This window comes from Podarcis raffonei, chromosome 6 (genome assembly GCF_027172205.1).
Source record: "Podarcis raffonei isolate rPodRaf1 chromosome 6, rPodRaf1.pri, whole genome shotgun sequence".
Lineage (NCBI taxonomy): Eukaryota > Metazoa > Chordata > Lepidosauria > Squamata > Lacertidae > Podarcis > Podarcis raffonei.
Window position 1 is genome coordinate 49,000,155 of NC_070607.1, and position 26,865 is coordinate 49,027,019.

Below are 26,865 nucleotides of genomic sequence, written 5' to 3' on the forward strand. Positions count from 1 at the left end.
GAAACCACATGGAAATGAATGGGAGTTATACAATAACTCTACCATCTATTATCCTCTTGAATATTTAATCTTCGGGGGGGGGGAACTTTGCAACTTCTGCTTCTATGATCACCACTTGGTCCACATAAGTCATCATCTTACTTGCTCTCTTTCATGCAATAAATATAGTTTTTAGTACTCCAATCTAGAGTGGACCTCATTTTCTGCTGTTATAAAAATACATTGATTTGATTGCTTTTCTACAAACTAGTTAAAAGTGTGTTCTAAATTGTCAATGGCACAAGAGTCCCAGCTATCTAGAGATGCATGACTATGAACTCCCTTCCCAAGTCTTGCCTGACATCTGATGGCTCTACTTGTAGAGGCCCCACTTGGTCTTCCTGAAGAGCAGTTGACACTACTGGGCCAAATGGACCACTAGCCTAATTCAGTATAAAACTGTTCCTTATATCCAAATTATGAACAATATGCATAGAACATGGACATTCACACCTTGTCTTTCCCAGTGTTAAGCGAGTTGTTTCACCGGGCAGTCTGAGGGTTATCCTGAGGCATCTGCTTTAAAGAGGTCATGAGCTTTCCTAGCTCCAGCTGACACCAAGTGAGTGAGTGAAACTCTTGACACCTCATTCAGCATCTTAATAGCAGCCTGCCTTATTGGTTTTGGAAGCGTTTAAAATTAAGCCTCTTGATAAGAATTCCTTTTTGGAATAACAACATTTTACCTTGGAATGCACTGCTTACACAATGACATCCAATAGCAAAAGGTGCTACAATGGAATAGGGGCAGTGAGCTGGCTTCAACCATATGAAGTGTGTGTGTGTGTGCGGGAAGGAGGGGGAGAGGCAATAAACAGAGGCAGTGAAAAAGTAAACCGGAAATTTTAAATGTCACTTTTAATCAGTGACTGTTCCATGGGAAGGCTCAACATGAAGGAAGCAGGGATTCGTTGTTCGTGTGTTTGTGTGTGTGTGTGTGTGTGTGTGTGTGTGTGGACTATATCAGCTAGTAGTCACTGGGAAAATGCTCCAACATGAGAGAAAAATATTGCTTGCCAAATGGGGATAAGTACAGTGAGTCTGCACACTGCCACTTTTAGATAAAACATAAAGTGGTCTAAAAGTCTGTTTTTACTTTTCTTCAGTTCAGCCTCCCAGAAGCTCAAATAAAATCTGAGGATGACATGAGCATGAATGTAAAATTGTCAATCATCCTGGCTTATAGTTTGATAATGGATGTGCTTCAAACCTAATTGAAATGAGGGACACTAGCAGAGAACATGGAGTTTTGTTGGTTGGTTCCATTGCTTTGACACAAGTAAAGGTAAAGGTACCCCTGCCCGTACGGGCCAGTCTTGACAGATTCTAGGGTTGTGCGCCCATCTCACTTAAGAGGCCGGGGGCCAGCGCTGTCCGAAGACACTTCTGGGTCACGTGGCCAGCGTGACAAAGCTGCATCTGGCGAGCCAGCGCAGCACACGGAAACGCCGTTTATCTTCCCGCCAGTAAGTGGTCCCTATTTATCTACTTGCACCTGGGGGTGCTTTCAAACTGCTAGGTTGGCAGGCGCTGGGACCGAGCAACGGGAGCGCACCCCGCCGTGGGGATTCGAACCGCCGACCTTTCGATCGGCAAGCCCTAGGCGCTGAGGCTTTTACCCACAGCGCCACCCGCGTCCCCTTGCTTTGACACAAACTTGCATATAAAATAAGTTCATTTATAGCCTTCATGAATGCAGGCAGTATTTAAAAATCTGACAGCAATATGTATTAAATATATGTGTATATATATATATAGAGAGAGAGAGAGAGAGAGAGAGCGAGAGAGAGAGAGAGATGCATAGGAATATGGGAAGCTGTCATGCTGAGTCAAATCATTGGCCCATCTAGCTCAGTACTGATACAGACAGTACAGACTCTATTTTGACTGGCAGCAGCTTTCTAGGATTTCTGACAGGAATATTTTCTCAGCTCTTACTGGAGATACTGGGAATTGAACCTGTAACCTACTGCACACAAGGCATGTGTTCCTCTACTGAGCAACGACCCTTCTCTTTCCCGCCTGCTATCCTTCCCTGTTATATTTTCATAGTGTACAGCCACAGGTATCCAACTAGCTCATTCCATCAGCACAAAGATTTATGCTTGCACAATGGAACTCCCCCTCTCCCAGGCCCTCCTAAATCTGTTCTGGGTTTCTGCCCAACCACCCACAGAAGATCTGAGAAGGGAACGGGGGGCACACAAAAACAGGGACAATTCTGTTGCATGAGCAGAAATCCTCGGGCTGATGAGTTATCTGGAAACAACCCAAAGCTTTAAGTAAGAGTTGCCTGGAAAGTGGTTCTAAGGCAGGTGTAGCCTCTGTGCTTTGCTGTCTGAGCTAGGATTGGAGCTTTTTCTCAATAAATTCAGTTCCACCTGACCTCCACATTATAGAGGGAGCATCTACTCATTTTGACTTAGGGCTTATCCTCACTTACCATTTGCTCCGCTCTTTCCAGGAACAGGTCCACACTTTAAAGCTCTGTGTCCGAGCACACACACCCCCCTTTTATTTTTTGCTCTGGAGCTTTCCCCCAAAAATCTGCTCTTTAAAACTGAATCACAGCAAACAGCTACTTGGGATTTCTGCCTAGAAAGTATAGAGTAAAGGTTTCTGAGGGCTTGTTACAACAGTAAGTAAATGAATGTCCCAACCACACTTCTATCCTTGCACTAATTCTACCATTCAGAGACAATAGCAGAATAGTCAGTCCACACATTGGAGCACAGGCAATTCTGTTACAGTGAGAAAGTCTATGGGGAGGGGTTATTGCTTTTGTTTGTTACTGTATAATGTTATGCATTTCTGTGCTTTTATACTGTAAACCACCCAGTGATCTTCAGATGAAGGGTAGTATAGAAAATTTGATTAATAGTAATAGTAGAATTACTATAGCAATAGTACAGTTGTGTTGGAGAGAGCAACCACCTGACCATCAAAGAACTAAGCAGAAAACAAATCTACCATCACAAAATGGGAGGGTAGTGCTGCAGGGAATGGGGTAGACTTTAAAAAGCTTGGCACTCAATGCTAAGCAAATGCTAGCCCCAAGAGACTCATCTTGGCACTTCCCCAAATCAGCAGCAGGGTAGAAATGGTACATCTGTTGAAGCAGCCAAACTCCACTTGCCCACACTAAAATCAGACCATAGTGATCTTTTGCCCTCTTGTTACAACCCTAACCAAGAACCTGTAAATCAGGATGACCAGTGACCATTAGCCTGCACTATATTTATCAGTGGGGGAACCCCACACAAAATAACACTTGCACAAGCTCACGATAGCCAGTAATCTCCAATTTGTACACAGCAGCTTCAGGATAAGAATCCATGAAGCAATCACTTGCACCATAAGATCAACTCAGTGATAAAGTACAGTGGTACCTCGGGTTAAGAACTTAATTTGTTCTGGAGGTCCGTTCTTAACCTGAAACTGTTCTTAACCTGAGGTACCACTTTAGCTAATGGGGCTTCCTGCTTCCGCCGCATGATTTCTGTTCTCATCCTGAGGTAAATTTCTTAAACCGAGGTACTATTTCTGGGTTAGCAGAGTCTGTAACCTGAAGCGTCTGTAACCCGAGGTACCACTGTAAAGGGAAACATGGGTGTGTGTTTTCTTTTAACCAAATGGCTATATTTTGGTTTCCGCTTTGTTTTGCCTTTCCTTATGGGTTGAAACCCAACAAATTCAGCTCCTTAACTCTTCCCAGAAAAGAAAACGACAGGAGGGGGAAACATAAAGCCAGTCTGACAAATAAAGACAAGATACAAGCCAGGGGGGAAGGGAATGTGGAGACTGATCTTTGTTACTGTAGCTGTAATGGGGGAATAATTATCCTCCAGCTGGTAGCTTTAATCCACCAAAAGGACTGGCCTACAGTTGAATTTTGCTTGCAGGGGACAAGACTTAGAGACATTTTCCATGAGCTTAGTTGCCCAATCTATTCTGCTGCCCATGTTTCTCCCTACTCTGCCCTTCACCAGGGCACCTGGGTTCACTTTGTTAGCTTACCTGCTCATCATATGGTACACCCTTCAACAACTAAATGTCCAAGTGGCCTCACAATCACTGACAAATTTAAAATTACAACCTCTATTAACCTTTCTATACACATGGGGAACAGAGGCCCAGATGAGTTGCCAGATTCACTTAATGTCATACAGGGAGAATGTGGTGGAGCTTGAACTTTTGTGTTCTGAGGCCTAGTTCAAGCTCAGTCACATTCAGAATCTCAGCCACAAAGTTAGGCCAAGCTTCAATGTCCCAGTACTGAAGAGGTGCAACAACAAAGGACATGGGTAGTATTCAACTCAATTTTATTCAGAGTAGACACACTGAAATTAATGGACCAAACTTAATCATGTTCATTAATTTAAATAGGTCTTCTGTGAATAAAAACTTAGTTGAATAGCACACCATGTCTCCATTTTCACTAATGTCACAATCAGGTCTCTGACCCATCTCAATAGCAAATATGGCAGGGCATGAATTCAGTTTGCCAAGGTAAAGGTACAGGTAAAGGACCCCTGGATGGTTAAGTCCAGTCAATCTTGACTATTAGGTGCAGCGCTCATCTCGCTTCAGGCCAAGGGAGCCGGAGTTTGTCCGCAGACAGCTTTCTGGGTCATGTGGCCAGCATGGTGCAACGGGACACTGTGACAAGTGCCAGAGTGCACAGAAACGCCGTTTACCTTCTCGTCTATTTATGTACTCACACTGGTATGCTTTCGAAACAGCTAGGTTGGCAGGAGCTGCAACAGAGCATCAGGAGCTCACCCTGTCACGCTGACCTGAACTGCCAACCTTCTGATCAGCAAGCCCAAGAGGTTTAGACCACAGCATCACCTGCTCCCTTGTCAAGAACAGAAGTTTGAAATCACAACACAAAACAACTTGCCACCCTTAAAAAACAAACTCCTCTCGCTCCTGTGCTTATAACAGAAGCCTGTGACACGGCAATTAAGGAGGTGAAGCTCCTCCAACAACTTTTATCTATGCCAGAAAAAGCTTTTGCTCTGCAAATTTTGTGTATCAGGATCCTGTCAAAACCACAGGATGTTGACAGAGGCATAGTTGAAGAATTTGTAGAAAAGATAGCCACACTCAACCCGAAGTAAAAATTACTTGGCCTTTTCCTTTGAAAAAGAAACATTCACTTACACTCTTTTGGGCACACACCACTCTAAAGGTAGCATACCTGTACCCAAGAAAATGGAGAAGCATGAAAGTTGATGATATGAGCATAAGTCTGGAGAGAGGCTGACATATTCATGAATAAAGGCACAGTAGCTAACTACAGCATAACTGTCAATTTCCCCACTGAAAGTAGGATGCCTTCAAAGGCTGAAGCAATCAATGTAAAACCTATTGACTGCATGTACACCTGTATGTACACCGGCTGCCAATTAGCTACTGAGATAGGTTCAAGGTGCTGGTAAAAAGGTAAAGGGACCCCTGACCATTAGGTCCAGTCGTGACCGACTCTGGGGTTGCGGTGCTCATCTTGCTTTATTGGCCAAAGGAGCCGGCGTACAGCTTCCGGGTCATGTGGCCAGCATGACTAAGCTGCTTTTGGCAAACCAGAGCAGCGCATGGAAATGCCGTTTACCTTCCCGCCGGAGCCGTACCTATTTATCTACTTGCACTTTGACATGCTTTCGAACTGCTAGGTTGGCAGGAGCAGGGACCGAGCAATGGGAGCTAACTCCGTCATGGGGATTCGAACCGCTGACCTTATGATCGGCAAGTCCTAGGCTCTGTGGTTTAACCCACAGCGCCACCCGCATCCCTCAAGGTGCTGGTATTGGTGTACAAATACCAAGATGCCTAAAAGATTGTTTCATTCCTTACATACCCAATTACTGTTTTCTGAAGAAGAGGGAATCCTATCAGGAGGTCTGTTCTGTTCAATGCCAGAATCAGGCCTTTAGTGTAGTGACACCTATCCTTTGGAACTCACTCCCACTGCATACCAGACAAGTAATAATAATTTTTAATAATATTTTTATTATTTGTACTCCACCCATTTGTCTGGGTTGCCCAGCCTTCTCTTTGCCTTTTCAATGCCTGATAAAGATGCTCCTCTTTCAACAAACCTTCCAAAATCTTTATCCAGGTTGCGACCTGAATTGATCTTATGTATGTGAACATAGTTGTTTTAATCCCCTTTTTATATTTATTATTGTTTTGTATAAAATTGTTTTTATGTGTGCAATTGTGTCAACTATTTTGATGTTTATAACTGTTTTATATATGGGAATGATTAATAAATTAAATGATTCCTAAACAAAATTAATAATAATAATTAATCATCTTCATCTGCACTGAACATAAACTAGGGATGAGGCAAAGACTAAACCACATTAGGTTTAGTGATAGCATTGGTCTATGCACAGTTTGTGGACTCTGCTGGACTCCAATGATGTTGTGCCACACACAGGTTTGTGGTACCGTATCTCCTCGCTAGTGGCGTTCTGGTAACCTTTACCTTTCAGCTAACAGCACTGGACTATGAAGAAGCTGATGAGTCTTCTATTGGTTGAAAATTGTAAAGGCCTGAATCTCCATTCCTCTTTATGTATACCCTCTTCGCCTCTTCTTTCTGTTCTGCCTACAGGGTCTTTGAGTAATGGGTAATGAATGAGACTGGGAAAAGGGCCTTTAACCTGTGCAATTGGGTGATGGTCCACAAGTATCCTCTAAACTTTAAAGATGAGCATCTCCTCCACCTGCCAACTCAAATGTTACATAGCAGGGTGATGCATATTCCCTTACCAAAGCATAATGACCAGGCCCTGACAACACCTCTATTTCTCTCCATTGCCAAACTCATTTTTAGATAGTATTGCCAGGTTGTGTCCTGCAAAATATTCGTATATTTTGAAGCCCCACCACCTCCAAGAAGTGGGAGACAATGTAGCCATAGTCTTTCTGCCCCCCTTCTTCTACCCACCAGCTGTGTGGCAAGCAGGGCAAGCAGGGCTCCAAGTGTGCAAAGAAAGAGAAAGAATGGATGGAATAAGCTGTGGCTACCTCATTTGCTATTGCACTGGGAGATCCAAAGGTATATGCATATTCCCAGAGTTTCAACTGGGCAACACTACTCTTCAGGAGCAAGAGCTCAAGACTTTCACTTTTCTAAGCCATAACTGAATGGAGGAAGCATTGATTAGGTATATGCTGTGGAATGGGAAGGGAAAACTAGAAGGAAAAGAACCTTGTGAGGGAACTGCCCTCTCCTTCAGATCTACCAGGCATGAATTTATGCCTTTGAGAGATCCCATTTTGCAAAGCTTACTGATCTCTCTTTCTGAAGAAGCTGCTAGCAGTAAGCAAGGCTGTACCTTGGAGGTAGAGTACATTCTATGCAAGGGGACATGCAGAAAAAAGCTGCCCTCACCAAGCCCCTCTTGGTGACAAGAATAAAAAATTACACTGCCTCAGAATTTATCATGCACCCAATTACAATGTTAATTGGCAAGCCCCAGAAATCAATTAATTCACAAGTTTTTTTCAATTAAAAATTAAGATAAATCATAAAAATGTTTCAAGCAAAGGCCAAAAACTGTGAACTGTTTTCCGTCTTCCTATAGGGATATACTAGAGGATTTTTTTGGAGGAGATTATAAACATAATAATAAAATAATAATAATAATGATATATATATATTTAAAGTGCTCGTGTTTTTGAAAGCCCGGTTGCCCTTGAGTGTCTTTGGCAATGCGCAAGAGGCCTGTCATCAGCAGGACTGGGCTGAAGACAGATAAAAAAGTATCGACCGGTCGGACACACGGCTTCTGCTTTATTGATCAGGCGGGAATTTAACTTGCTGTGCATATCCACGGTGTCAGCAAGGGCCACAGGCGAAATTAAAAGTACTTGGCTTGGAGATGTCGCCATGATACCATGGGAAGGAGGGGGAGGAGAAGAGGGAAGAAAGAAAGAAAGGATGAAATGTTAAAAAGCTGATGGGTGGGGGGAATCAAAGAGAAACTAATGAGAAAAAAGTTAGCGAATGGAGGGAGATGGGGGGCCACCGGGGTCTAATTCTCACTGAGAGTAATGCTGGCTAGTCACTGTCTCTTTAGATCTCTGCTTGGTTGTCAGGTTGCTTTTAAGGTGAGAGATTTACTAGGTATTTCAATGGAGCTTTGTGAAAGAAAAAAGGCCCTCACTCATAAATGTCTCTAATCTCCCTCGCTCGAAGCTCTGTAAGACCTGAGTGTTGGTTGCTTTGGAGGTACCAGTGCGTTGCCTGGCCGGTTTATGTCACTGGGCGTAAATCTAGGAGAGCCGAGAGGTGAGAGCAGTGACCCTGATGCATGGCATGTGACAATGGGACTTATTTATGTTTTATGCACCCCATTTATTCTTATTGGGGGGAAAGGATTACATCTTGCACACCTCTTGGGGATTAGCTTCTCAGGAGGATTCTGAAGAGGGCTGGCGCAGTCAACTGCTGGATTATCCAGGGAACTTTGTGATACCTGCCCATAAGCTCCCTATAGGTGAGTTCCTAGTGGATCAACCCAACTCATGATTACAGAAGTGTAGAAAACACCAATATTTCAAACTGGAGTGTCTTACCTGAACTCAAGACTGAGCTCAGTGATTATACTCAGTGTGGCAACTTCCAGACTGTCACTATTTTGCAGGTATGATTCTATCATATACTAGTAAATTTAGATTGCACAATTAAAGTGAATTTGGTGCTCTTTTCTTGCACAATAAATTCACTTCCAAAAAACAGCCACATAATTTTTTGTGGTAAGAAAAGTGATGGGAAAATACAGTGTCAGATAATGGCAATGTCAGGTGATGCTATAACCTTTGCTCAAACTGAATGCTCAATAGTGATGTTGTATGATGTGTGTGTGTGTGTGTGTGTGTGTGTGTGTGTGTGTGTGTGTTCAGTGCTTTTTTTCTTAAAAAAATGTTTAGGGGTACTCTCATTTTCCTACTCATATTGAAATACTGCCCCTCAATGAGGCCAAACTTAGATTCACAAAATTTTTAGGGGAATGTGTACCCCTGCTTCCCCCCAGAAAAAAGCACTGTGTGTGTGCGCTCAGTACACTGGTTATCTGGAAGAGCCCTGTTTTTAATCTCATTCTCTCTACTATCTCCTGTTATGTCTGCATAATAGTGCTAATGGAATAGGAGGATGCTGGCAATGTTATACCAAAATACTGATACAGGAGGAAGGAGGATTTTAAGCACTGGGTGTGCATTCCAGACATACGGCTCAGCAAAAATAAATGAGCAGACTAATCTCAGGCCACCTAAGGTTCCTGTCATATGTGAGGAATCTGTGGCTCTTCATACATTGTTGGGCTACAATTCCCATTATCCCTGGCCACTGGCCATGCAGGCTGGGACTGATGAGAGTTGGAGTCCAGCAACAGCTAGAAGGTCATAGGTTTCCCAGCCCTGATGTAAGGATGCAGCCATACTATGGATCTAGTTGTCCTACAGAATCTCAAAGCTCTCAGCTTCTGTCCTACATCATGACCCATTTATCTAAATAAGAAACTTCCTGCATGTGTTGTGAATGTAGAGGAACAATGTGGTATTCAGTGAAGTAGTTGCACTAGTAAAACAAATCCCCCCCCCTCTCTTCCTCTCTCTGTGTGCCCCATACCATCCCCAAATCTGCTCCAGAGTGTCAGGGGAAATCCCAGAACAGATTTAGGGAGTATGCTGGGGGAGGAACGGGGGGAATTGTTTCACTGAACAAGGAGAAATCCTTGCGCTGACAGAACTATCTGCTTAATTCTACACTAAATATAGTGGTACCTCAGGTTAAGTACTTAATTCATTCCGGAGGTCCGTTCTTAACCTGAAACTGTTCTTAACCTGAAGCACCACTTTAGCTAATGGGGCCTCCTGCTGCTGCCGCGCCGCTAGAGCACGATTTCTGTTCTCATCCTGAAGCAAAGTTCCTAACCCGAGGTACTGTTTCTGGGTTAGCGAAGTCTGTAACCTGAAGCGTATGTAACCTGAAGCGTATGTAACCCAAGGTACCACTGTACAACCCACATATTTTGGTTAAATAGTAGGGCCACTTATTAACACAAAATATTTTCTGAGCGCTAGATATGATGAATCAGTGCAAATGCACTCATAAACTGTTCAGGTTGTGCTAATCCACAATTACAAATGAACCTGTAGGATCAGTGCAGGTGGCACAGCCTGAATCAATGAGTGTTAGAAAACCACAGTGCTAGCTAGCTTTGTTAGGATACCTTCCCATTCACTTTTAATTCAGCAGCAATAGAACAGATGGGCGGGTAGGGAGTTAGCAGGGCTTGGGCTTAATGTTTTTGTGCCTCCCCCTCTAAGGAGAAAAGTACCACGAAAGTCGCCTCTCTCCAATGAGAGTGCTCAGACACTTCCATTATCCTTGAGTGCAGCCTCTCACTAGTCTCTTGATCACCTGGAAAGCTGGAAGGAAGGTAAACTGGGATTTGCATCAGGACTGGAAACTTGGCTGAGTGGGCCCTTAGCAATTCATGAGAACCTGCCAACGCTAGGTGCTGATAAAGCTGGGCACTGACATTAGACATGCCTGGATATTGCTTAAATGTGCAAATGTATTGGAAATAAGCAAGGTCACTGTAGAATCTCATCATCTTTACATTAGAAGACTGAAAGGCCATTTGCAAGAGTTGCATAAAGGATCCAGAGGATTCTGCCATGACTGGGTGGCTGGGTGGAGGCAGATTAGAGGGCAGCTGGGGCACCTTTCAACACAGCGATTCTTTTAATGTTTTATCTTAAGTCAGCTATAGAGCTTGGGGGGCCAGCATCTCGATCTCTTCAGTGCTTCACCATGGGGCACTGTGCCTTGTCCCCGGATCCTAACCCAGGGCTGTGTACTGCATGAGCAGCTACTTGGCATTCCGTGGGAGGCAGTGGAAGGGTGGGGAGAGAAAGGGCTGCATGCAAATTTCATTTCTGAGCCACTGGCGCTGTTTCAAGTGCCAGGAGCCTCGGAGCCCCTTCTCAGCATTACATATGTAACAGCCTCATTGAACTTGACATGTCAAATTCAGGCCATTTGTGCAAAATCTCCCTTTAATAATACCGTTTCATTTCACTCAAATGAGACTTGAATGCATGTAAAATGGAAAAGGATATTTAAGCGCTAACATTAGGCAGATGTCTTGCCAGAGGCCGATTGAATATATGAGATTTTGAAGTGGTTAACACGATTTCGCTGCTCCCTCTTAGAATATGTCACCTGCCGGGCGTTTCTTCCCCCTCCTCCCTCCCTTTTTAAGCGAAGGATATAAATTGAAAGAAAACAAAACTACAAGCTTCGGCTTGGAGGGGATTAACTCCGTCCACGCTGGCATGTCCTTCTGAAAAACAAACAAGCTTCTATCTTACTTTTACAGGGCAGTTTTGGAAATAGATGCAACATTTTGTGGCAAGGTAGGTGCTAGGCACTGCTTTTAAATTAAAGAATATTAGAAATATCATTGGAGGCAATATAGTCCAATCCCCTGCCCCAGCAAGATTCCTTCAGACTAAAACACTCTGGATAGTTGCCTATCTAGTTTCTTTTTAGGGCTTATTCAGCCACTTCCCCTCTATTGGGCAATACTAAAGCAGGCTACCAATGTCACATGCGCTTCAACCCGCAGAGGATAGCCTTGCTCAGAGGAACCGTTGTGCTCCAGTTCACCTCCCATTCAAAAATATGCAGGACGTCCAATCAGGCACAAATGCAACAGACTGCACATTCACTGGATAAACAGCCATGTACAAACACTATACCTTTAGAGCAAATTCGAAGCACATTCTTCAGAGAATTCTGAACACTGTTGTTTGTTAAGGTTCACTGGGATTGTAACTCTTTGAGGGGAAAGAATGTGTTTCAGATGTGCTTTAATGGCATAGGGTGTACATAGCCAGAGCAAGGGCAAAGCTGTTGCAGTGGCCAATTGGCTCAGATTCTAATAAGCAACTGGGCTACATGGCCAGTGAGACAGCTGCAACTTGCTTCACACCTGTTGAGGGTTTAAAAAAATGCCTTGCTAGAGTGTTCCTACACTGGATTTACAAAATGAAGCAGTGCTAATTCTGGAGATAATTAAAGCAAAACTAACAAAAAGAAGTAAGGCATGCGTGAAGAGGAAGGTTTGTCATTCAAAGTTCATGACAAAGTCCCAAATAAGCCAAGGTTGAATTTATTTTTCTCTGGTAGAGGGTACAAATCCTGCTGTAACAGATAAGTCTGTTGTTTGGGGATGAAAACTGATTTGTTCACCCAAGCAAGGGTTGAATCAGAAACTGAAGTGAGGTGATATAGACTCAGCAATCTCAATTAAAAATAGAAACAACACTCCTCTCTTTTGTTCTAAGATACTATGATTATACATCTCAAGTCCAAGAGATAGAATCATAGAATTGTAGAGTAGGAAGGGACCCTGAGGGTCATCTAGTCCAACCCCCTGCAATACAGGAATCTCAACACGCCATCCAATTCTCCCATCCAATTCATGGTCTGAAGGCATATGGTACAGTAACGTTACTGCAGCTAAGCAGATCTGAGTCTGGTTAGTGAAAGGATGTGGGCTCCATGATGGAAGAAAGGCAAGTCATAAATGGGAAAACAAACAAATATCATTTAAATTGAAGTCATAATCTCTGGTGAAAAAATGCCATATATTGAGTAACACCAGTAAGGAGATGTAGCTGTAACATCCCCCAGTGCCTTGTTAATGCAGATAAAGGTTGTTACCTCAAGATGATAACCCTGGAATCATTACCTCTAAATCTTTTTGGCTGTGTAAACAAGCCTTTAGAGGCCACAAACCATGGAGCCACTGGTGCTTTTCATAAACACTGGAGTTAAATGCTTCTGAGTAATGTCCAAATCACTTTACTGTGCAGTGTTCACACCGATGCCCTGCTGAGAAGACAATATGGGCCAGGGCATTCTTTGTGTGGCCATGACCAGGGAAGACTGCTTTTTTCATCCCACACCACAGGAGGTTTCCTCTACCCTAATGTTTATTTAATAGCTGAAACAACAATCTGTGGTTGGGCACATCTTCCCTTTAAAAAAAGAAGAAGATCCTTCCCTTTGGCAAGCGAGGTTCTCCCACTTCCCAGGATGATTTTCCCATACCACAGTGATTAGTAACAGCTGCTGGGCCATTTTGGTAACGACTGGAGTTTGGCAGAGAGGTATGTTGGGCTCCTGTACTCTAGCCCATCACATTTATACGCCTACATTTTATTTTCAAGTTTATTGGCTTATTTGAGATTGGTTATTAGCTTCCCTTTCTCATTATGGATGGCTTCTGTTTCCCAAGTCCTTTCTGTGCCCAGGGTCACAAGCTGGAAGGATGGTGCCACCATCTTGAATACACAAAGCACCACACACACACATGCATGCACACACACAGTGAGATTTGTGCTGAAGATGGGCAAGTTCATGTAAGAGGGCCATGTTTATATACCATGTTCTATGCAAGGAAGCCCTGAACCCCAGTTCCCATGAGACACAAAAGCAGCCTGACTTTTAAGGTGGCTTGTTCCCACTGCCAGGCTGGGGCAGGATGCGGCAGCGGGCTGGTGATTAGCCCCTGGGGCCTGATCTGCAGAGGAGACTGAGCGTTATCTATTGCAGCATGGTAGGAGTCATTAGTTAATAATTAATAAAGACCCTGCTATTGCTCTTCCCCATGCATGCAGCCTTAGCGGGCAAGGGCTAGGAGTAAGCTGTCTCCCCCTTTAACTGCCGTGGTTATTTAAAGGAATAATGCCATTCTTTTTCATTTGTCAGCTGGCCCACAATGGCCCTTGTCAGCCTTTATGATTTAGTGTTTCCTTTCCTTTCCCATTAAACGCCACCTCCCCCCCACCTCCCTGCCTCACGCCAGCCACAGGCTGCTCTCGGCCAGCTCCACTCCAAGACTAGCCTCGCTCTTTCCACAGGCTCCTCTGAGCGCTAATTGCTTCTGTTCATTTAAACCTGTTCGTTAATTTGCTGTGGCCCTTTATTAAGTTGGATGCAGCCCAAATTACACCATAAATTATGCGCACAAGGGAACCGGGTGTCACATGGGATAAATGACTTGGCTGTTGCCTCCCCCCCCCCACTCCTCTTCCCTCCCATCTGAGAAGTGGCAGATTCTGGCTCGGTACTGGATCCTACATTGGTATGGATCTGGGAGGTCTTGGTCCAGCCTGGAATCAGTAGGCCCCTCTTTTTATACCCTGTGGAAACTGGTTCCTTACACCTGTGTCCAATAATCCCCCTTGTTACACTGAGAAAAGACTCCAGGCTAAGCTGGGCCCTCTTTTCGAACCTTGAGGGGTGGTCTGCTGAGGTGCTGGGCGGTCCAAAACCTGGTTGTTCCCTGCTTCCTACTGTTCCCAGCCACCTGATGACATCACCTTGCTGCCATCGGCAGCCCGATCTCTTTCTTCACCTTTTAATGACCGGGGAATTCATTAATAATTGAAATAAACACGCTCTCTCCCAGGCTGCAGTTTTATTAAGGGAAGGCCAGGGATCTGCCAACCCTTGGCTGCAGCGATTTCCTAAATAACTGCTAGCAGTTAAAATGCAATTATTATTTTAAAAAAAACACAGAGGACTTTTGCTGCACTGGTGAAAGCAGCAGCAGCAGGCAAGGGAGAGGCAGCCTCAGGGCAGGTGGCAGCCTCTGGGAGGTGGGCTGGTGGACTCCACCTTTGTGTCCACACGCTTAACCTCTTCTCTGCTGCACTGGGGAGGCAAGAATGCCTGAGAAAAGGAGGCTGCTGTTCATAGGAGTCACGAAAGGGGGAACCTGGAGAGGCAGTAATTCCCCACCAAAACTCTTTGGCAGTGTTGTTTTCCATATTGGTAAGATCACACATTTGTTTTGCAATCGATGAAAGCTGGGGGGAGGGCATCAGAGATTTCAAACCTTTCAATTTCATTTTCATTGGCAGGCTAGGCCAGTATGGAATCTACAGGTTAAGAGATAAAAATGCATGCTGGGAGTTTCGTGGAGCTTTCCCTGAAACCAGTGAAGCAGCACCAGAGACATCAATGCAGGCAGGTCTGGCTACCGAGAGAAGCAGCCTGAGAGCTAGTGAAGTATTCCCAGTGTCCCCCGCATCGGATTTAGGGCGGTGCCGGCAGCTCCCCCACAAAAGGGCAGCGAGCTGAGGGGGCGCAAAATTGAGAAGATCCATTTGGGGGCGCCAAATTTTGGGCTCGCTCAGGGCACCATATTACCAAAGATTACCTAATTCTGCCCCTGGTGTGTCAAAGTTGTTTTTTTAAAAAGTGCCCTTGAGAAAGAATCCCCAAAAATGTGTTGCACTCACAATAAATCTTGTGTGGTTTGATCAATCAGGAAAATAACATTGCCTGAGAGCCTTGGTGGGGAATATTTTGCAACACCTAAAGTTTCCTCCCTCCTCCTTTTTGGGAGTGGGAGAAGCATCTCAGATTGATTGATTATTGGGACTGAAAACACATGTTCAAAAGAAGGGTACACAGATAGTTTAATGTTCTAAAAATCTGCAGTAAGAGTTAAACACTCCTCACCAAGGTATGCAAGAACAAATTTATAGATTGCTCAGCTGGTACATGCCACACTGACTATAGAGGGATAGGACCCACGTTAGCTGTGTCTTGGAGTTATGCACACTGATGCTTGTGGTAGTACGTGGGTTGGTGAAGACCCTGGCTGTCCTTACCTGATGTTGAGCTGTGTTAACTTCTCCATTTCCTGCTCCATGTGTTCCTGCAGCTCACCCGGGCGCAGCAAGACCTGGCAAATGGGGCAGATGGGAGCCTGGCTGTCAAAAAGTGTTGCCTTCTTTTTGCCTGTAATGGAACACAAGATAGAGTATTGAGTTTCAGGTACCCTCAAATCCATTCATTAGTACCATCCCACCACTCTTACAGTTTGGAAATAGAAAGTGTTTTAGAAAAACAACAACCCACAAATATCTGTAGCCTCAATTACTAGCTCAGTAGCCAATTTGTGTCTCTTCTACCCACTGGCTTTTCTGAATGCCGCTCCTTGTTTGTTTCAGGAATGCACTTTTAGGCCGCACACCATTGGCTAAGTTCGGCAGAACTTTGGACCTATGCAATGGGCTGCAGCAGCTGACCCTGGCTTAGGATTAGACCCTTATAAGCTTGGAAAGGGGTGACTGTGGGGAGGTGCTGAGGGAAGTTAGCTTGAAGAAATTAACTTCAGCTTCTTGTCCTATAATTAAACATGGCTGAAGGAGGCAATTAAAGGGAGAGAAGGAGCACTTCTAGCAGCTAGGGGAAATTACTAGGGCAGCCTCTTTCTGCACCATCGGCCAAGAAGCAAGATGCCCCACCTCCTACTACCATGAGACAGAGAGACAGACAGACTGACTGACTATGACTGCTGCATACCACTGCTTGAAGTGGCAGCAATAACATATTTGCACTTTTCTAACGTTACCTATACACAGGCACTACAACAACTGAGGGCAACACCACATAATAATAATAATAATAATAATAATAATAATAATAATAATAATTTTTATTTATACCCCGCCCTCCCCAGCCAATTTGCCTACATAAATATCACTTCCTTACAGAACTGTTGAGAGTACACAATGTATTTCTATAATGGGGTCCTTGGGCACACACCCAGTTTTCTTACATGGGAATTATATCCATGAAGGAAATTCATTTTGCATGAAACGGCCTTAAAAGTGAGAGAGTCTTACAACAGTATATTTTACTCAGTATCAATATTCTAACTCTTTGTCCCCAATCGCCCTGCTAGGAACCATGCCATTGATTTCTCTGGTTGGAACAACCTCAGAAGGCACTAAGCAGAGGCAGAAACAATGTGGTTTTAAAATAGACTTCTATCAAAAGTGCAAGTAAGGATTAAGTCATAGTAACCTTCCACGAGCAGAACTAAAGCACTTCTACCACTCAAGTTAGCACTCAAGCCATGTAAACAAACTTTCAGGGGAGAAACTGGATATACATGGCTCCTTGTAAGCTTGAGATGATTCAGAAAAGACAAGCAACTTCCTTGAATGACTTGTCACGTACACGTGTGTGTGTGTGTGTTGATGAACAGAAGGGATACTGAAAACCTAAGAAATATACGGGTATTTTTGAAGGTCTCCCAAGTAGAAGACCATCTTTGCTGTGAGTACTGCAAGACCTGCTCCTGCTTTGCTGGCCTGTTTCTACCTGGCCTGGGAGGGTGGGTCGCTGACTGATTCCAGCCACAGAAACAGCTGTTGCTACTAAAAACGGTCAGAGACCATCTTAGCTGTGAATCCTGCAGGGCTGCTGCTCAAGATGCCTAGAGGCTATCAGGATGGAGAGTTTTTGCTGGAGTCAAGATTTCATTTTGGAAATGCTGTTACTGGTACAGAATAATGCTTTTGTCTCTTTACTGTTAGACCTTATTATGAATTATGTAGAGATTGTTTATTTTATTATATATGTATTAAGATGTTTTCATTTATTGCTTATAACTTAAGTTGTGTTATATTTTTGTAATTATGTAAATTTTTTGATGTTGTAAGCCACCTTGAGTTTAACTGTAGAAAGGCGACATACAAATAAACGATTGTGATGAAATGTGATTTATTAGTACTAGAAATTATACCAACCCTATTCGGCTTCTTCCTCTGGTACAAATCTAACCAGTCACAACCTCAAAAGATACTGAGAGCTCTGAACTAGCAGGGACAGTGATTTCTGTACCATTTGAATCACCTCAGAAAGACCTCCATGGCCTATTGCAGCACAACTGAATTTTGTTGAGAAGCCGGCAGCAGTTTGGCTTTCTATGTTTTCTATGTTCTACAGCTAGTTTCTTTCCCTGCTCAGAGATGTTACTACACTCTGCTTTAGAATATGAAGCACCCTGATAATGTATAAATATGTTTTAAAGGCAAACAACCAAGTGACCAGAGACATTATTAGACAGTTGCAGGGCTGCAAGCATGAGCTCCATAGCTGTGATAGCTGCTCTGGTCGTTAGAGGGCGTAGCACACCCAGATCTGATGGCTGCCGTGAAGGGAAGCATGCTTTATAGTTTCCTATTGTCATCTAATGTGAAGCGTTCCTGCTGGATTATTTATTTATGTATTAGACATGGATCAAATTGGTTAAATCCGCGCGAGAGGCAGTAATGCGCCATAAAGCAGGCTGCGTGCAATATGGCCTTCCAATCAAAAGCCAAAAGGTGCCATTTTATGGCCCCAAGCAAAAAGCACAGCCCAGTTAAATGAATCCCCTTGAAAGGAATAGACCTCCCAAAGGAGAAAATGTTGGCACAAGCACTTTGCCGGGGCTACATAAACAGGTGTAGGGGGGAGGCGCTTTAACAGGACTGAAATAAGTTTGGAAATAACCTTGACTCATCCTTGCCTTCAAATTATGCACAAGGCCATGCTTCAGGGGAGATGTCTTTCACCAGCAATGTCCTCACTATATAATACACTCACTAAGTGCACCACAGAACCCTTTATGGGAATTAGGGTTTTATTTCTCTCTCTACATATTGAGGGCATTGAACTGAGGGCACCTTACTCAAGGCTTCTTCTCCCCCTGCTGTAAACTACCACACCATCGTTCCCTTTTATAACTAAAGCTGCAAACAGTGTTTGAATTATTAGAGTTCAGGGGCGTGGAGGAGAGCAGTAGAAGTCTTATATGAGGATGGAGTAAAGAGGTGCTGTTATGAGGTAGCCCAAAGAACCTGAGTCCCAGGTCTTTTTTGTAGGCCCCTGGTTCCTCTGCCTCTTCCCCTCTCCTTTTCAAGGAACTCAATAAGTTGTTTTTAATTTTGCATACTGACATGCTAAAAAGTGCATTGCCCATAAGACTACATGCCATCTTGATTTGTCCAGTGACACTCACTTTAGACTGAATATGTACAGAAGCAAACAAACAGGGTGGCTTAGTGGTTAGAGGGGTGGACTAAGACCTGGGAGACCAGGCTTCAAATGGCCACTCAGCCATTAAGCTCACTGGATGACCTTGGGCCAGTCACTCACTCTTAGTCTAGCCTACCCCACATGGTTGTTGTGAGGATAAAATGGGGAGGGAGAAGAACCATGTATGCCACCTTGAGCTCCTTGGAGGGGGCATAACTGTAATAAATAAACAAAATATGCTGCAGTTCATGACAGCAAATTATTCAGATTATTCTTATTCAGGCACTGTTAAACTCCTCTTCCAGAACAGAGACAGACTGCTGGTCCTTACTACCATCACCCCTGCTATAAGCCCTGCTATGGATCAGAAGGAGAACAACTGGCCTGTTTTGCAGTGCTCACTGTTGCTCCATCACACACAGAGTCCTGCTGCTTTTCAATAATAGCCAGACCTAAACAATCATCTCACATTGACTGGGAGGGTGAGCAATCCCAGCTTCCTCTTGGAGCCTTTCCACTTTTGTGTGGTCAAAGTCCAAAATAACCCTAGAAGGTCCCCCACTGGCTGCTATTTATAACTATAGTCCCATTAGTGTAACAATGCTGGTGTCTGAGACCTCCCTCCTAAAACAAACAGGCAGCCTCTGAGCAAACGGGAAATCCTGCTGGATCCCTGCTGCAGTCTGCATGGTTGGATGGGTAAACATGCAGGGTGATCTCGCTGTCCCCTTCCCACAGCACTGCAAGAGCATGAAATGCTCCTTGGAGCTGCTTCTCTGTCCATCACCACTAGATGTGACCCAGAGCCACGAAAGGACAATCAATTCAATGCTCTTCAACTAATAGGGTTTCTGTCCCATCTTCTTCTGGTGGCAATCTCTTCATTATTTTCCTTGTTTTGGCAGAAAAAAAATATGATTTTAAATTGCTTGTAAGAAAACCCCCCACACATTCTCAGCTGTTTAAAAAAATTAAAATACGAAGCCAAGGTTTTGCCAAAAACTACAGTCCCGCATGCTGATCATCTGATCACCAGCAGAGGGCGGCATAAAAACAAAACTAGTTACTAGATTAGTAACCCGTATGGGTGCCCATCGTTTGCTGGCCTAAGATTGAAATGGACTTTTCAGATCACTTAATTTATGTGACACTGGGAGGGAGAGATTGCAGACTCACTGTAGGAAAAAGGACCCGTTTCAAGGGTACACTTGAAATCATTTCATCCAGAGGGTTGCCAGAGTGACTTTAGCACTGTGAGTCAACCAGCACCCAAGATAACATCTGCTCCTTACAGAGGCACCTCCCGCAGAACCCACCAGGTACAGTTTTCTGTTTCTTCCCAACTTACGCCTGTTGAAGGAAACAAGAAGGCAGCTGAGAGTGTGGTGCCAAGCAACCAACCACACTACCCGGTCTGTGCCAAGTCTGAGTATGCCATTGTGCCAGGAGCTCCCACGCCCCCATATTTCAGCCAAGGCTGCAGGCTTCAAATGGCCCCTTTCAAGCTTTGTTTTTGGCAGCTGTGTTTGTGTTTGCTTGGCCTCCCTGCCTGTCCTTCCCTTCCCTTTGGCCCCTTGTAACTCAGCAGGGTTCATCTCCAGTGTTTACCCTCCTTGGCACGGCTGTTCTCTCCCCTGCAGCCCTTGGCTTGCTAACACTGCAAAGATGAAAAGGGCCAGCCACGTCCCTCTCCTGTGTGTGCAGACTCCCCTGGGCTCCAAATAAATGCTTCGTTCTAAGTGTTTGAAACTGAATATTTCCTGTCCTGAAAGCGGAGTAGAGGGGGGTTGGTACTTCAACACAGAAACCACAAGAGCAGCTCTGTGAAATCCCTTCACACATCACAGCCTTAGGTGGGTCTGTCTGGACAACAAGAACACACCTGCTGGCAGCCTGTGAAGAAGGAGGCATGGTGGTTGCATCACTGAGAACTGAGCAACTTTATCACTTACCCAGGAGGAACCTCTGCATGTATGAATGTGCCTAGAATTGTCTCAGGTTATATGAAGACATTTGCAGGGCCAATGGGTCTGCAGCGGGACAATTTCCTGTCCCCAGTGGCTTTTTCATCCTTTCTGCTGTTAGATGTAGCCAAAATTGCTGCCAAATTAAGGTACAGGCACATTGTGTAGATGTCATAACAATAAAACATCTCTTCACAAAAGGCTGGAGGGGATACTTGTAGTAATGCCCCATACTGGAATAAAAAAATGAGTTTATTCCAGAAGCATTCCAGAGATGTCACCACCACTTTTGTGGGACAACTGTAGAATAAGCATTTTGAAAATTTACTGTGTGTATACAGTACAGACTGCTTTCTGAATACACATAGGATGCATCTGAGTATTCTTGGAATTTTAGACATTTAAATAATAATGCATGCTAAACGGGTAAGGCGTAATAATACAAAATATGGCTGTATGGGAGACAGTGCATAGCTATGAAGTGGAAAGGGGTTTGCTGTAGTTGTTTTCTAACCAATATCTATATAAAGAGGATTCTTCACAAAACCAAGATACAACCAATAATTATCTTACTCTGCTCTTATTAGCTGCAGCTAAATTAGTGATAGCAACATATTGGAAGTCTCTAGATACAAACCTTTTTGAAGCTTGGTTCTCAGAAGTATGGGACATCACCCTTATGGCAAAGTTAACCATTTTACAAAAGGAACGACACACCAGGGTGAAAGTGAACACCTTCTATGCAATATGGTATGCTTGCATTGACTTTGTAAAATCAATTGAGTATGGTTTCCCTCCACCATCATCACATGGAACACTATGGAGAAACACCTTTATTTGACTGCCTATATTAGAATATAAGTGACTACAAATTTCAGCTGATACTTATTTTCTTCATTAACTAAGCTCTGTATTCTGTCTAGATAACTGTTTATCCTTTTTATGTTCAGTACTCAGCTCATAAAATCAATAAAATATATTTTTAGCAAAGGGGAAAAAAAAGAAAGGATTCCTATATGCAAACTAAGGCGTTGGCTGCACTACCTTTTTTTTATCCAGCATGGTTGTGCATGACGGGACTTCACAAACATGCACAACTACACCAAGCAAATGCACATTGAGCTGTGGCTCCTTGTTGAAGCGATACCCAAGAATCTATATTGCAAATCAGGGCAAATATGTCATCACACCACTTGGGTCTGAATGACTGTATTGACAGTGTCCCGGCTTCTCTAATTTTAAGGTGCAAATATTTTACAGCTTGCTCCCCCCCCCCACTTCCTGCCACTTCTACACAAACTCAAAGAAGCAGTGCTGCAGACACTCTTACTGTGTTTGCCCCTCTGTGGGCATCTGTGAGTTATAGTAGGTGTGGAGATGCTCCCCAATACCACAGTAATCTGCCATGTTTACACAGAGCCTGAAAGGATAAGGGCAACATGCTCCAGGATGCAAACAGATTCGTAGGTGCTTTGCATGGAAGCAATCTGATAGCCAATGCTTTGTGACAACATACCCTTAATTTTCAGCAACAAAGGCTGCTTTCCAGCCAAACAGCAAAGCAAAGCAATTTCACTCTCGCTCTCTCACATTTCATAAACATGTGTCTGACCTAACAAATCTACCCAAATCATTTACTCTGAAACGCCCCAGAATAAATGAGCAGCCCTCTCCCCATACCAGAGACCTGTTGCCTGACAGGCTGCGAAGAAGCCTAGTGGCAGAAACATAATAGAAATGCTGACACAGCCTCAGGGTCTGTAATCAAGCTCTTGAAGGTTCTGTGGGGATTATTCTTCCCTTGGTGATGGGCCTGCTGTTATTCCTGGGCTGATAGCAGGTATCTGCCCTGACAAGCTGCCTCTCCCTCCAGCTCAGAAAACAATCATTCTAAGGAAGGTCCACATTAGCTTTGGAGCAACCAAATGATGCTTCTGCACCCAGAAACATTGCCAGCTCATGGCTGTAAGGAGGCACTCATATACAGTTTGCTTGTTTGTTTCTATTCTAAGCATTTAGATCCAACCCTTTAATGACGTTTTCCCCTAGGGATCTGACAAACTTGCCCAAACATCCAGCCCCTATAAGGCAAGCTGAATTGTTCAGGCTACTGATATCAGCTCAAGTTTCTTCTGAGTTCTCTTGTACCTTCTTCTTTTGGCAATTTCTTGTTTGGCACCAAAGAGGACACCGAACTTCTTGTGCACAGCAGTCACTGTCTCCCGAGGATGATAATTACATGACAATTAAGAGGAATTTGTTCAGGTGTCAAAATAATGCATCCAAAAGAGCACAGGGATGCAGACTCAGGGGGAGATCAAATTTAGCCGATGTAAAGCTGTGCAAGATAGATTGCTAGTCAAAACAAATTAGTTATCGCATAGTACACTTAAATACCATTGCATACTGATGTATCAAGTGGGAAGGAACCACAAAGGCTCTCTAAGGCAGAAACCCGTAGAAACTTAAGACAGAAAAGTGACGTTGCTTCTGTAACTTCCCTAGACAACTTACATCACAGTCTGGTCATGCTTTCTGTTAGAAGTTCAGAATAGATTTATGCAACTATGGGCACATCCACACTTCTGTTTGGTCCATGTTTTATTCTGTTTCATGTTTTCTAGGCACAGAGGTTTTTTTGTTCATTCCGCTGGACACAAGTACACACCTCAACAAATGTCTTACTTTAGTTTTTTCTGCCTTTTAAGTGCCGCCCCTTTCCCCTCTATTCCTCATACGGGCAATGGCAGTTAATACTACCAAAAGCAAGGCAGGAGACAAGGGTCAGCGGGAAAGGGGCAAATGCAGAATACGCAAAAACAGTGTTTGACTGACCTTGCCTGGCCTTGAGTACATCATAAAATCCAAAGAGAGAAATGGACACAAAAGCCTTGAACAGTAACCTCAGTAACCCTAACCCTAAAACAGCATCTTCCATACATTAAGTCTGTATCACTCAGATTTCAGCCTACCACAACCATACAATTAAAGTACCAGCAGAGAACTTATCCCTAGACAGCACAAGCCAATGAGAAAATCCACTGCTTGGATTACAGTGGGTGAGACTGGGCCCAGCCCCCTTAACTTTTGTGATGTCCTTCTTAGCTACAGATTTAGAAGACTGCAGGGGAAACACATTGTGATTTGGCTAAAATTGGTGGAAGCAGGGAGTGGGGCTTGTGGATTTCACTAAAGACCCCTTACTCTTTCCCCCATAATATGACATCTTAAAAATGGGATTCTGGTACCCACCCAATTCCTGTAACTGATTTACAACAACTCTCGTCGTGCTCCAGATGCAGATGCACACACGCCTCTAGCCACTAAGCAACTGTCCCACACAATTCTATACCCTGTGGATCAGTTGCGGCAACAGTGAGACCCCTCCTCCCTGCCAGCTTATATACCCTCCCCTGACAGGTTGTGCACCCACAACCTGAGACGCCTCCTGCACAGAAGTTGTCACTGTTCGAGGAGACAGTGGGGCAGAGGAAGGTGAGGAGTCCACTCACCCGTCTGTCTCCTGAACAGTCTCTTCCTCCATGTGCTTTCCTCCATCTTGGACTGCCCTGACTCTCCCCCTCCTCCCCCTGCCCTGGGTCCTGCCTTGTGGGCAGCGTCAAACCTCATATGTCACTGGTCCCCTTTCCTGGGTCACTCCCCTTGACCGCTGTCTCCACCACACACACTTCGGAGCCCTGCCAGTCCCTGACAAGACGATAAAGCGTCTAGAAACCATGTTTTATGAGGAACAATTGAGGGAGTTGGGTATGTTTAGCCTGGATAAGAGGAGAGTAAGAGGAGATAACAATATTCAGATGTCTAAAGGGCTGTCACATGGAAGATGGGGAAAGCTTGTTTTCTCCTGCTCTTGAGGGTAGGACTCAAGGCATTGGTTTCAAGTTACAAAAAAGGAAATTCAGACTAAACATCAGGAAGAATTCTCTGACAGTAAGAGCTGTTCAACAGTGGAACCAACTCCATCAGAAGGTGGTGTACTCTTTTTTATTGGATGTTTTTAAGCAGAGGTTCATTGGCCATCTGCCATGGATGCTTTAGCTAAGATTCTTGCATTGCAGGGGGTTGGACTAAATGACCCTCAGGTTCCCTTCAAACTCTACACTTCTATGCTTCTAAATTCTCAAACAGAACGACCCCCTCACCCCCCAAAAAAGAAAGCTTAGCCATTTGTTTAACTGCTTATTGAACCGTGTATGAAAAACTGCCTACTAATTTGGAGCATTTTAGGAATCACATCTTTTGTTTCCTCACGTCCTGAAAAAACATCTACTACAACATTCAAATAGCCAGGACCTTAGGGAGGATGGATCTAAGCATTACAATACACACAGCGCTACTTCTGAAAATGGCAGGTTCCCCTTTTGACAATGCCTAGTACAACTTACTGTGTGTCTTGTCACAAGTGTGGTGGAGAATCACACCGTTTAATGATGTCAGGATACAGGGTGAGTTGAACTAGAGGTTGGAGAGAAGGGGGAGTTTAACTGAAGGCTTAGTTCCACCCTAGTTTAAAGCTTAGTTCCATGCTCACTGAGACTTATGTAGAGATAAGGAAGAGCACAAGTTTGTCAGGATTACAGTCACAGGTATGGTACCCAGTGAGTTCAGACAGCAGAGGTCTGTGCTTCTGCTGAACAGTGCCAACTCCATGGCCCCTCCAGCCCAATATTCCATGTCCAGGAGTGGTCAGCGCTCTGTTTCTGCCACAAGGAGCTGAGTCTCCAGCTCCTGATTCTAAGCCCACAGCTGCCCATCCTCAGCAAGAGGAAGATGGATTGAGCTGGGCAATAATTTAAGAAACTGAGCGAGTCTGTACATCCAATCACTTTACAAATCAGGAGAAAGGGAGAGAGGAGGAAGGGGGGAAGGGGAAAGAAGTGAAAAGGCCGTGCAGGGAAATGCATCACAATTACTGTCTAGTCTCTAATGAGGGGCCTGTCAGGAGGCTGTCATCCTGCGGAAAGCCACCTACTCAGAGAGATTCAATAAAAAAGTAGCAGAGAGATAAAAAAGAGATATATTTCAACCCCTGCTAATATTCTTTTCATTTGTCCCAGCACAAAATAAGATACTGCACTTAACCAGCTCGGTTAAAATGAAAGGGGGGGAGGGGGCTGCGTTGATCAATACCGCTAAAAGCTGGGCGACACAGTGATGGAGTGCAATTTTTTTGTCTGTGCTGAAGCCTAGTAGAGGCCCAGGCTGTGTAATTTATGATTCGCACGCACGCCAGCTAACTAGAGGCTGACAAAGACAATGAATTCTCGATGAGAAGGAAGAAAGAAAGAAGACACCGTGGCAGAGATCTGAAAGAAAGAGCCACACACACCAGCCTGTCTTTCCTGAGCTCTTCATTCCCTAAGCCCACCTGGGCAGCCAGCTCCATGAGCAATGGAGGGAAAGTGTTGCCCTCATCCCAGCAGAGAAAGAATGGAAAACTGGTAACAAGCCTAGATTCACTGACACTAAACTTTCCACACTTGTCACCTCATTCTATGTCATTTCCCATGGTCAATCTGAAGAAATCCAAGCTTCAAAGGAAGGCAGATATGGTCAGCATATATAGAGACCTTTGCCTAGTGTCTGGGGCAAGGGATATGAATAATGCTAAATTTACATATTGACTGGCTTGTATAGGTGCTTCACTTGATGATATGATAACCTCCTATGTATAACTTTCTTTGTATTTCCTTTAACTGTTCCCTCTCCTTTCCAGGCTTCACTTTCCTTTTACTAGGTTACTGGTGCATTTATGTTAGTATTGTGGAAGATGTTATAAGCTTATTCAATAAAACAATAATTAAAGGGGGTGGGGGGAAGCTTTAAAGGAAGCCACCAGACCACTCTTTCCATGTTGGGGAGCAGCCTGTTCATGAGAAAGTTTGACTTTAGTTCTAAATCATTAGAAGCTGCTTTGATCCT

The 26,865-nt window shown here is 44.1% G+C and overlaps 1 protein-coding gene across 5 annotated transcripts in view; it reads right to left on the minus strand.

Annotated features, from left to right (window-relative positions):
* Nucleotides 1–26,865, minus strand: part of RNF220 (ring finger protein 220) — a 331,499-nt gene that overhangs the window by 110,319 nt on the left and 194,315 nt on the right. For all 5 annotated transcript variants that reach the window (XM_053392649.1, XM_053392650.1, XM_053392648.1 and 2 more), the window contains exon 4: nucleotides 15,757–15,886. In XM_053392649.1, coding sequence (XP_053248624.1) covers nucleotides 15,757–15,886 — 130 coding nt within the window. The remainder of the gene's footprint in view (nucleotides 1–15,756; nucleotides 15,887–26,865) is intronic.